Source organism: Pangasianodon hypophthalmus, chromosome 2 (assembly GCF_027358585.1).
Source record: "Pangasianodon hypophthalmus isolate fPanHyp1 chromosome 2, fPanHyp1.pri, whole genome shotgun sequence".
Taxonomy (NCBI): Eukaryota; Metazoa; Chordata; class Actinopteri; order Siluriformes; family Pangasiidae; genus Pangasianodon; species Pangasianodon hypophthalmus.
The window spans coordinates 30,724,206-30,735,668 of NC_069711.1; the positions used below are offsets into that span (position 1 = coordinate 30,724,206).

General features: G+C 40.6%; 1 protein-coding gene across 5 annotated transcripts in view; it reads right to left on the reverse strand.

Moving 5' to 3' along the window:
* Positions 1–11,463, reverse strand: part of zeb2b (zinc finger E-box binding homeobox 2b) — an 84,393-nt gene that overhangs the window by 10,995 nt on the left and 61,935 nt on the right. For 4 of the 5 annotated variants that reach the window (XM_053227400.1, XM_053227399.1, XM_034311857.2 and 1 more), the window contains 3 exons: positions 7,656–7,919; positions 2,879–2,947; positions 461–649 (listed from right to left, as the gene is read on the reverse strand). In XM_053227400.1, the coding sequence (XP_053083375.1) occupies positions 461–649; positions 2,879–2,947; positions 7,656–7,919 (522 nt within the window). Of the gene's footprint in view, positions 1–460; positions 650–2,878; positions 2,948–7,655; positions 7,923–11,463 lie in introns of all 5 variants that reach the window. The other variant, XM_053227397.1, reaches the window with a different exon arrangement.

The following is an 11,463-nucleotide window of genomic DNA, read 5'->3' on the forward strand; positions in this document are numbered from 1 at the left end:
GTCATTCAACATTAGGCATGGATGACGAGGCAAAAAATTTAACCTCATAACACCTGAAGAGATTTAAAATTAAGGGGATGCAAGCAGTTAATTAATATTTAATATTAATTATTTAAGCGTGAGCAAAAGCAGGATGACATCATGATACCAATTTTAAAGACTTGAATCATGTAGCAGTATCAATGAACCTGTTACATTATTTAAAGTAGATTGTTATATCGCAATACTCTCAGTTTTGACCTCATGAATGACTCCAGTCTCATGCCATTTTGGCTCCCTCCAGCTGGTGGTCTTTTCCATGTCTAATTTATGCTTCTTTCCTCATGAGTGAGGTATGTGTGTCCAGGCTGGTGCAATTCGCCCGACTCTCCCTGAGGATAGGGATCTGATTTCAGCGCCCTAACAGCTGCACCTCTCTCAGAAGGTAAACACTCGGGTATGCGGCGTGGCGCGTCCTTACCGTTCTCCTCATGCCCGGGGCCCTCGGGTGTGCCCAGGCGGGCAATCTCTTCCGGAGCCTCGGGGTAGATGATGGCCGTGTCGGCGCGCTGCAGATACTCAGCAATGCTAACCACATGGCTCTCGCTGTCGGCCATCTTCCTTTTAGCGAAGAACTCCTCGAACTCGGCTGTGCAGTCCATTCTCTTCACTTTATAAAGAAAAAGATAGAGGGAAAGACAGTTGGAATGAGTAAAAAAAATAGCGTTCTTGGGCGCGTTTGAAAAATGCAGGGCACCGGTAACATGTCCTAGATGTAATAAAACAGCTGAACAAAAAAACAAACATTAAAGTACTAGTTGCGAGGGATACGTCTAAATTACAGCCTTATCTTGTCAACTAATGGCCACTAAAATAAGAAATATGGCTTAATCTAGCAAGAATGCCATCTGAATTGTGGAAAAAGGCTTTTAACGATAAACCCTTTTTCCCCTGTGCTTTAAATGTATTAGGTGCCGTGCGATGAGGGAAGCTCGGGGAGGAAATGATGTTTGCTACAAGCCGTGCATTACTTCTGATTTCTCTAATCAAACTCCTAACGAGACAGCTTCTGAAAAATTACGCTTCAAATTACAGGAAGTTACGATATCGAGATACGGAAGGGATGTTTCATCAGGGCGTGCATTTTCCAGGCATCCTAAATTCTGCTCTGTGATTAAATGGATTGTTAAATAAAATAGTGAAAAAACAAAAATATATATGAATCCAGACATGTCTCTGTTGGCACATAAATACTGCAGCTGAAAACTGCCAAGTTTCCTTCAGCTCACTCCATTATTCATTATATTTGTATAGAGATTAGCATCCGTGTCTCCTCGAGCCGTCTCATCTGTCAATTAGGCGGAATTCTATGGAGAAGGTGACAGAGCGCTCGGAGATTTTATTAGCCACCTTTTTAATTAGGCCATGCTGAAGTGAAAGGTAAACTGTGTACCAAGATTTGTCAGACAGTAAACATTTTATGGTCTAATTTGCTAAAAGGTCAAGGTAGTGGACTGTGTCGATGTCAAAAATGTCTCGAAAATGTCAAAGTGCCAATGGACCTTTTGCGTTCCCTCTTCAGATCCGAGGAACTGGAGTGTATAAAACGAAGCCTTCGTTATCAGGAAGGAACCTATACTGTGGCGTGTGCAGTGTAATTAAAATAAACACACACACACACACACACACAGCCTCGCTTATGTGATTCCCGTCTCGCCAGCGATGAGCTAAACTTGCATGAACAAATGACTCCTTTTTGAAGCCAGCTTTGAAGAGGATATAATCTGAACAAATTGGGTTTGCACACAAATTCAATTTTTGCACTGGAATAAGATTTGGGAAAGTTGCTGCGCTAGGTTAGAGCACTAACTAACGCTTCTCCATTTTTCCCTCCTCACCTTCTTCGTCTTTCGATCTATAACTATTCGGTTCAGGGTTCAGAAGCAAAATCACTTGTAATCCATGAGCGGATTTCCAAAAACAGCCCAGCACGCTGCTCTGCTTTCCACAAGGCTAACATCATAAATGGAAACCTTTATTAAAATTCCATTTCCACACTGAAGAGTTTCCCGGTTCTGTCCCGAGCCAGAGCTGTGGTTAGCGCTGGCAGAGTTCGAGACATGAGGAAGAATTCACATTTTTTTAATAGCGTTCAATCACTCGGCCGGCGCCACGGCCAATCAGAGCGCCTCGGTGATGTGATGGAGGCGAGAGGTAATGCTCAGGGAGAATTGTTGATGTCAGGTTTGATTGTAAATGGAAGGTGGGCCCTAACAGGAAAATAACGTTCATTTCACATGTCGTCATAATGTTTTTACATGTGATATGTGAAGAAAAAAATAATTATTTACGTGAGAAAATCACATCTAGAAAATGCCCTAAATGTTGAAAATTAACATGTGAAAACGAATGCATCATGTGCTAAAATTAAAGGTGAAAATAAAATAATCATTTGATTAAAAAAAAAAAAAAGAATCATGTGGGGAAGAAATCACACGTGAAAATAAATGAATCATGATAAAATCACATGTAAAAACAAATGAATCTTTAAAAACAATACACGGCAAGCAAATGAATTGTGTAAAAATAATTTGAAAATAAATGAATGAATCATTTGTGGAAAAAAAAATCACATGAAAACAAATGACTCATCCAGAAAAAAATCACAAGTGAAAAGAATCGTTTAAAAAATACATGGAAGGCAAAGGAATCATGTGAAAATGAATCATGTGGGGCAAATAAATCACATGAAAATAAAAAACACATTCCCTACATGTGAAAAGTGTCTGAAAACCTTATGTGAATCATGTGATTATTCCCATGTAAAGGTCATGTGACTTCTGTAAGGGGTGGGGGTGGGGGTGTGGTTACAACAACATTAGGAACATGTGAAACTCACCTGTACCGTTCCCAATGGGCTGTAAAGTGGCGTCAGGCACCATGCTGTCAAAGTCGTCCTTCAGTTCATCTGTAGAGAGAAGAAGAGCGAGTCAAGGGTCTGAGAGGAATGAAGAAGTGTTCAGAGAGAGAGACTTATTTACCATATGCAATACAACAAGGGGAAAAAAAGTCCACCTGAGCATATGCTACACGACAAATTTAACTCATTACATAACACCTCGCCAATCTCTTTAATGCATGCCGTGTTGGACGAAGGGGCAGAACCTCAGGTAGGACGGACATAAATAAAACAGCCACGCGAATAAACCGTCCCATAAACCCAGCTCGGGGGATTTTTCTTGGCGGGGGTGAGGACAAGAGCGCATTGTCAGAGTCCCAGAGACAATTAACTTAGGGAGTCCTTCTTAGGTCCTTCCGGTCTGGCTTTAGAAATTAAATCAAGGTATTTCCGAGAAGACAGAGGCTGTAATAAATATTGCCATGCCTCCCCCGGCCTCTCATGTGACCGCTACGCATAGCGCTGAGCAGGAAAATACTGCTGGGGATGTATATTATGTGTTTTTTTTTTTTTTTCAAACAAAACCTGATATATAGAGGATTGAGGAAGCAGGATGTATTAATTGGAAAGTTTAATTAGCATGTGTGATCATTAATATATGAACAAAGCACAGGAGTGCTAAAAAAAAAAACTAAGACAATGAAGACAAAAAATAAATTGTGGAAAGTAGCCTCTTGTAAAAAATTTTTTTTAGAAAGCTAAAAAATTTTGTTCACCACCTAGGGTTAATTTAAAAAAAAAAAAGGCAGGATGGAACGTAAAAAGAATTTGTTATTCGTGTAGTTTCTTAGAAACTCAGAGAAAGAGTGAAACAGAGAGATAGAGAGAGACAGAGAGAGAGAGTGAGCAAGACACCTTACACATGAATGTAGAATCTGTTACTGTAATGAAAGGACAGATAAAAAAAACTGATGTACTCTCTCATATTTTGAAAAAAAAAATGAAAGATTGGTAGAGAGATTTGATGCGATTTTGTCTCACACTGATGACATCACAGCGTGATTGTGCCGTGAATCCCCTTCCACCCGCCACACTCATCCATTCACGCAGGTTAGGGTCATATGCAGTTTCTTAATTAACTCTACACCTTATGTTGTGTGTTCTTAGTCACATTTTTCACTTACGTAAGTGAAAAATTGATCTGATCTGATTGTTGAACTTTGCAAAAATACTAAAAGAATTCTTGAGAACAAAATCATAACATTTAAAATATACAGTATGTTATAGATTTCAGTTCAGACCTAAGCGAATCCAGCTTCAACATAGCTAGCAGTCGTAGCTATATTATTTATTTTTGCCCACGTCTACACTTAACATCACAAAGATAAGTTTGTTTTTGATAGCCATGCCAGTAAGTTTTTATTTTTATTTTGGGATTGATTATAGCGATTTTGGACGCTGTCACATGACCAGTGTCTACACATCTGCAGTCAGGAGGATATCCAGTCATGTGAATCGAAGGATATGGACCTCCATTGGGATGTATTAAAGAGAAGACACTCCTTAAAATGTACAAAAGTGATCCCTAAGGTCTACGTACTTTAAATAAGCTTTAAAGCCCAAACTAAATGTAGAAAAGACAGTATGTGCAGAGTGAAGTTGCTACTGAAAATAAAGAGAGGTCAGAGAGAATGGAGCTGTCCTCCAGTAGGAGGAAGACGTGGTCTACGTTATACCGTCTCTGAACACACACACACACACACACGTCTCACGTTTATCTGGGCAGAAAGGTTTATAGTTGTCAGTATGTGAGAGAGACCTGTGTGTCTGGCTCCTGTGTCTGAGTGGAATAAATCAGCGCTGATCCATCAGGTCAGGAGAGAAAGAAAAAGAGGGAGGAAGAGGCCAGTGTTCGGCTTCCCTCCGTGACCCCGGCGTTGTCGGCCGCCATTTCTCACCCCCGTCGCCAAACACTCCCTACCTAACAGCACACGGCGTGTTTCTTTTCAAAACATTCCCCTTCTTTACGGCCGGTTAAGCGCTGGAACCCCGCTCTGCAAAAACACACGGTTCCCTTTTCGCTTTTGTTATTCTCCTGCAAAAAAATCTCGGGCTGGCCCGAAAAGAAAAGCAAGAGAAGGTGAAGAGAGAGAAAAAAAGAAAGAAAGCGCCAAAGAACGCAGGTGATTTATTTCAAAACCGGGCGGCTGAGATAATGATGTCACGCTTTCCAGCACACCGTGTGAAGTGCATTGTGGGATGGAAGAATGTCAAGGACGGCGGCTGTGGCCGATTTGGTTAGAGTAGAGAGAGAAAGAGAGAGAGAGAGAGATACCAACACAGATGGACAGAGAGACACACAGACAGAGAGAGATCTATTAAGAGAGAGAGAGAGAGAGAGAGAGAGAGACACACAAATATGGAGAGATTGACAGAGAGAGAGACAGTCAGAGGGAGAAACTGAAAGAGAGAGACAAAGCAAAAGAGCAAATGAGACAGACAGGCAGAAAGAGATGGAGAAACAGACTAAGAAATGGAGAGAGAAGAGGGATATATATATATATATATATATATATATATATATATATATATATATATATATATATATGTAGAGAGAGAGAGAGAGAGAGAAAGATAGAGAGAGACAAAGATAGAGAGAGAATTAGGACCGACACAGAGACAAACACAGATACAGAGAGAGAGAGAGACAGAGAGATAGACAGATTGAGAAAGATGGAGGGAGAGAAAATGGGAGAGAAAGTGAGAGACATTAGCAGAGAGAGACCGATAGAAAGAGATGGACACCCAGAGAGAGAGAGAGAGAGAGAGAGAGAGAGAGGAGTCTTATCTCAAACTTGAGCTATGTGCTGAGGTTCCACTGCAGACACTGAGGCACCGAAAGAGTGAAAAAAAAAAAGCCGGAGAGAGTGAAAGTGGCGGTGAATTTAAGCAAGAGGGAGGGATTGCTTCCTTCACCCAAAGCTAATGAACTTCTCCCCTGCCTTTCAGATATGTCGCTCAGGTTTTATCACATACACACACACACACACGCTATCTCCGAGTTGCAACACAGCTGAATCTCAGACACTACGGCTCCGAGAGCTTTTATCAAATTAACCAATACTCTCTGAAACAGGCACTTGTTTATCTTTCATGATTTACAACCATTGAAAAAAAAATGAAATTACAGTCGCAAAGCGGAACCCCTCTCCAAACTCCTCCTCGAAAAAGAGGGAAAATTGCGCAGGAATATTGCAAATAATGATCACGGATCGTCTCCTGAAGGGAATTTGGAGTTAATAACGTTAATAACGCCAGTAAGCCCAGCTCCTCCTCTGTAAATGGCCATATTATTTGGAGCGTATTAAATTTTTAGACTCCTGAACGCTCCCTCTCTGCCTAGCCCGCGCACAGCTAGTTCATTAGCAGAAATGAATAGCCGAGCCCGGCTCATTTAAATGGGGCTGTCTTCCACCAGCTCTCGCCACACTCCGTTTCTGTCACATGCTTCCAAGAATCATTGACTCTTATTATACATGTAAATGGCTATCATAAAAATAAAAATTTCATTTAAGATTGTTAACGACTTTTTTTTTTTTTTTTTTTTTGCGGCAGCAGCCTGGCTTCCTTTAATGATTACCCTCTCCCCCTAATTAAAAGTATTTATCTCTCAAGCATCCATGACTGCCACTCGCTCGCCAATGACGCTTGCAGGAAAAAATGTACAAAGTTTGCCGGGTCTCCCTCGTCCTAATGTGGCGCTAATTACAAATGAGGGTGTCAGGGAACTCCAAATATCTCACACTCGCTGAATCTGATCGTACATTTAAAGAGAAATGGTTAGCTCTGGTGCTAATTAGGAAGTAAGTTCTTGGTACAAATCTTTTTTTTTTTTATTCTAGGCATCGCTCCCAGTCAGAAATGTCATTCAATTCTTCAGCAAAAATGGGAAATTACTGTCAAGTTTGCTTCCTGGATATGGAACTTAAACAAGGTCACAAAACTTGGAAGGAGAACTAACTCTGTCTACGCAAAGGTACATAACTTTTAGACTTTTTTTTAAAGATTATTACTATTAGACTTTACGAGATCCTAATAAAATGTTGGCTGAATTCTCTAACTAACTCTACAATATCACGTGTTCTTCGTGTCTAAATATACGATGAAGATCCTCTAATGACAGACATGCGATTTAGGAACTCATCAATGATCGCGATGAAGATCACATGATTTCGCAAATAAAAACAAGCCTTTAGTATAATAATAGCAATGTTAGTATTTTAGTATAATAATGTGATAAGCAATGTTATGTCTGGAGAAAATACGTTCTCCAGAAAAGGCAAAGAAGACAAGTTTGAGGCATTAAAAAAAGGAATTTAGCTTGAGGAAATAAGGATATTTTTATATCCATTAGCATGCGTTGTAGCTTTGTAACTCGTGCTAACGTTTTATATCAATAAATCAAATGTTTGTTTCGCCATTGCCACTATCGTCTGTGTAGCTGTTCTGTAAGTAGAGTTTTGTAGCATCAATTTAAAAAAAGAAACTGATTCAAGAACTTTATTGTCGTACGATGTGCGATTCTTGTCCACGCACCTGAAAATCGTACAGTCTAAACCTTTAATGTTTATGGATAATGTTTATGTTCCAATGTTTATATTATAATGTCAATCCCTGCCGCGATATCACTATGAAAATGAAAGGGGTGTGTTCAATATGAAAGGGGCGGGGCTTGGGACACAGAGTAGAAGCTGCAACAAGAACTCAAGAACTGTACCTGTACCATCGACGGAGCTTCTCAGAATGTCGTTCTCATTCCATACGTGCTCCACGCCGCTGTCCCGCATTTCGTCCTCCTCGTCATCGACTTTCGTCATGAGGGCGTGGCCCAGTCTTGGGGATAGCGGCACCACTGGCTCGTGATTGGCCAGGCTGGCTGGACTCGTGGCGCCGTTCAGAAGCCCGTCTTCCTCGGATACCAACAGCTTGTCTTCTTCGTCTGTCTCGGATCCGGTCTCCACTACGTTCTCATAGTTTAGCACTGAAACACGAAGGGTAAATTTTTAATCTAATGACTATGAGGTCAAAAATGAATCACATAAATATAACATAACATGACACGAGTGCATAATGTGTGCGTGTGTGTGTGAGTGTGTATTTGTGTGGTGCATTATGTGTGTGTGAGCAACCAGCTGCTACTCTGATGCGCCGAAATAGCCTGAGATTCCAGAGAGCTGCACCTTTCACACGTGCTTCACATTCACATTCCATCAGATGTAAATATATCATTAATATCCCTTCATTTCATCAGTAATTCAAAACCCAAATTTTTTTTACGTGGTAATTTTGCTGATTTGTGCATAATTCTGATTTCTGAGACTGTGTAACTGAATATATTTGGTCTTCAGGTGGAGGTGTTTTTCTTCTGCTTTATCACTTTCCTCCATGCCTTTCCTTACAATGAAAAATCTCTGAAAATATCTCAAAATATGTGATATGTCAGTGGTGTCAGTGACAAGTGAGTGACAAACGCATGTCCTAAGGGCTTTCCTCTCTTCAGGAAAGGAAAAATGTCCAAATGCCTGAATCTTAAAATGTCTGCAGACTAAAATAGGAAAAATTTAACTTCTCATTCATCTACTGACCTGCATTTAAAATACAAGCATAAAAAATAATGTAGATATTTAGTAGACATTAGAGACAGAAAGCGAGGCTCGTCTTTGGAATACAATCAACCATGAAGCCATGACATCATGGGAACCAACAAAAGGGAAAAACAATGAAAGAACAGAGAGTTTTCTGAGCTGGTCCTGTGCTCTGCAGTTGCTCGATAAAACAAATCAGTTTGCAGAAAAGCATGAGGCTTGATGCCAACCAGTGAAAAAAAAAAACAGGGAAAATAATTATGTCGCTAACTTTTTCTCAGACTTGACTTTTTCGTCACATATCAGCCAGCCCTCTGAATAAAACTCTCACGGATGTGAAAAGCAAAAAAAAAAGGGGGGGGGGTTGGATTGTGAAAAGCACAGGCTTTCTTACCGTTCCCCTGTGGACAGAAAAGATTACACCGCGCATATCTGTTCATAACATGATCTTTGGCTAATCCGCCGGCCCGCACTTGCCTTCCGAACAACTGCACAACAGGTGCAAATTAAAATGAAAACGGCGACGGAGCCGAGGCCAGAGGCATCCGCTGACCTGGGCTGAATACCAATTGACGGAGGAAACAAAACCTTTTCAAGAGGTGTGACCACAAGGGTTTAGGCAAGTTCAGACTGGGTAATGCCCTCACTGATAGAGAGGGGGTAGAAGAAAAAAAAAAAAGAAAGAAGACAAAAGAAGGGGGGGTCGAAGGAAGAATAGATGCGGAGAAAGGAAAGTGAGACATTCAAAACTTGATGTGTGGTCCAGATATACCTTAGGTGCGATTGATAATGTTCTCCTTTACGCCCCCCCCCTTGCCCCGTGCCCACCCCTCCACCTACTCCTACAGGGGTTTTAACTCTTTCCCTGCCTGGCAGCAGACAGACAGCGTTTAGTTTATTATTTTTTTTTTTTTGCTTTGTGGGGTTTGTGTGAGGTTAGGGCGCAACACAAAGGAACGGGAGGCCTGGGAAGCCCTGGGCACAGCCACCCCCCCTCCCCATCCCACCCCACCCCATCCCTCTCAAATACTGATCCACAGGCTGAAGTGAAAGAGCTGCGAGCCAGAAGATGGCTGAATGAAATTATCTAAGGCTGGACAGGTTTAAAAAGCTCTTTCTTTTACTTTTCCACACACACACACACACACACACAGACAGAGCAGGGCAGGTTTCAGTGGGCTGGGTAGACTCCAAATGACTCATCGGCGACAGGGCAGTGGGGTCTGACCTCAATATTTTGGGAAGAAGAGTGAAAAAAAACAGAGAACGTAATATCAGAGGAGATAAATATGAGAAAATCTGAATGATCTGTTGAAAGTAATAAAGGAAAGTTTCAACACAAGGTCCAAGGACAAACCCACAGAAAGGAAAACTCCACCCTGAAACACATGAAATATGCTTATATATATATATATATATATATATATATATATATATATATATATATATATATATATATATATATTTAAGTCGTTTTTATTTAACTAAATTCTTGGTTGGTGCTTCATTTTTGTTATTCCTGTGAAAAGTTAGCAGTCATGTGTTGCACTGACTCCCAAGCAGGATATTGCTAGCTCAGTTGCAGTGGTATTTATAATAAGCCAGAAATGGTGAACAATCTCAAACATAAGGGATAACAGTCAGATTTCGCTGTTAGTTCCTAAAAACAAAAGAGCTTCTTTTGTCATTAACCATTTCTAACCAATGTTACATGTCGTATTAATGAGAAATTCAGTGTTAAGGTGGTGGAGATGTTAGTGCAAGAATGCAGCTAGAAAAGTTGGTTGTTACGTCAGAGACTCAGCTCGGCTAGTTAGCAATCTACAGCGACTGACGGCGGAATTAGCGTGAATGTTGAAGGTTTGGAACCTTATCCATATGGTGTACAAATGAGGAGGACTGAGAGATGGACAAACTAAAGAACTAAAGCGCTGCTGCATCGCTGTCGTTCGATAGAGATGAAGTGACGACTAAATCCAACTTGCACCACTATCCACAGGTAGTCAAAAGTCATTGGTGGATAAAGTAGGAAACTGTTAATCACTGAACACCATTTAAACCAAAAACAAATCTTTTGCACAATTAAAGATCATATATAATTTATCAATAAATATTGTATACAAGTCATTTTTAGAGTCCCTTGAAATTCTTGGGGAAAGCTGGAAAATGAGCTCTTGACGTGTTTCCAAATAGCACTCAACATCATTACTGCTTTTTATTGATATGAGATCTTCACTGATTGGTTGTAAATGGGTTATTATCACTTTAGTGTTTTAAAAATTGTACTTCCTGCATTATGCTGAAAAAGGGTCCAATTTTTGAGTATTAGGGTAGCGGTGTGAGCCTGAGCAACAGAGTACACTTCTTAAATGTTTGTTAGCTGATGAGTCATAAAAACTGAGACAGACAGAGAGATAGATAGATAAAGAGAGAGAGAGCAAGAGATAGCCAGAGAAGAAAAAAAGAGACAGAGAATATAAGAAGTGTCATATTGAGCAGAAGTTAAAATCTGCCAGCAACTTAGTACTTACTGTTGGACGTTTTGAAAAGAATGAACAATAATGGCGGGGGAGGGCAGAACTTTGCTAATTCAGACAAGGAGCGAGGAAAAATTTTTTACTCAAGAGTGTGTGTATTGTTTAAATGGCATCTCTGACAGACAGCCATTCCTCGGCTGGCATTGTGCACTTCAACACAATAATTCCAACCTGCTAATGTCACCACGGCCATTATTTCTGTTCCTCACCTCTCTGCTAATCAATCTTTTGTGTTGCTAGCGGCAAGAGACAAAGAAATGATAATGTTTACTTCTCGGCTAAGTTCTCCTCAGATGACAAGCTCTATTTGGTTCTGCCTCATCCAAGTGTCAGGCGCAACAAAGGCAATTACGCCTGCCATTCTCCGTCTGATGCTACCTGTTACGTCTCGCGGCTTTTCTCT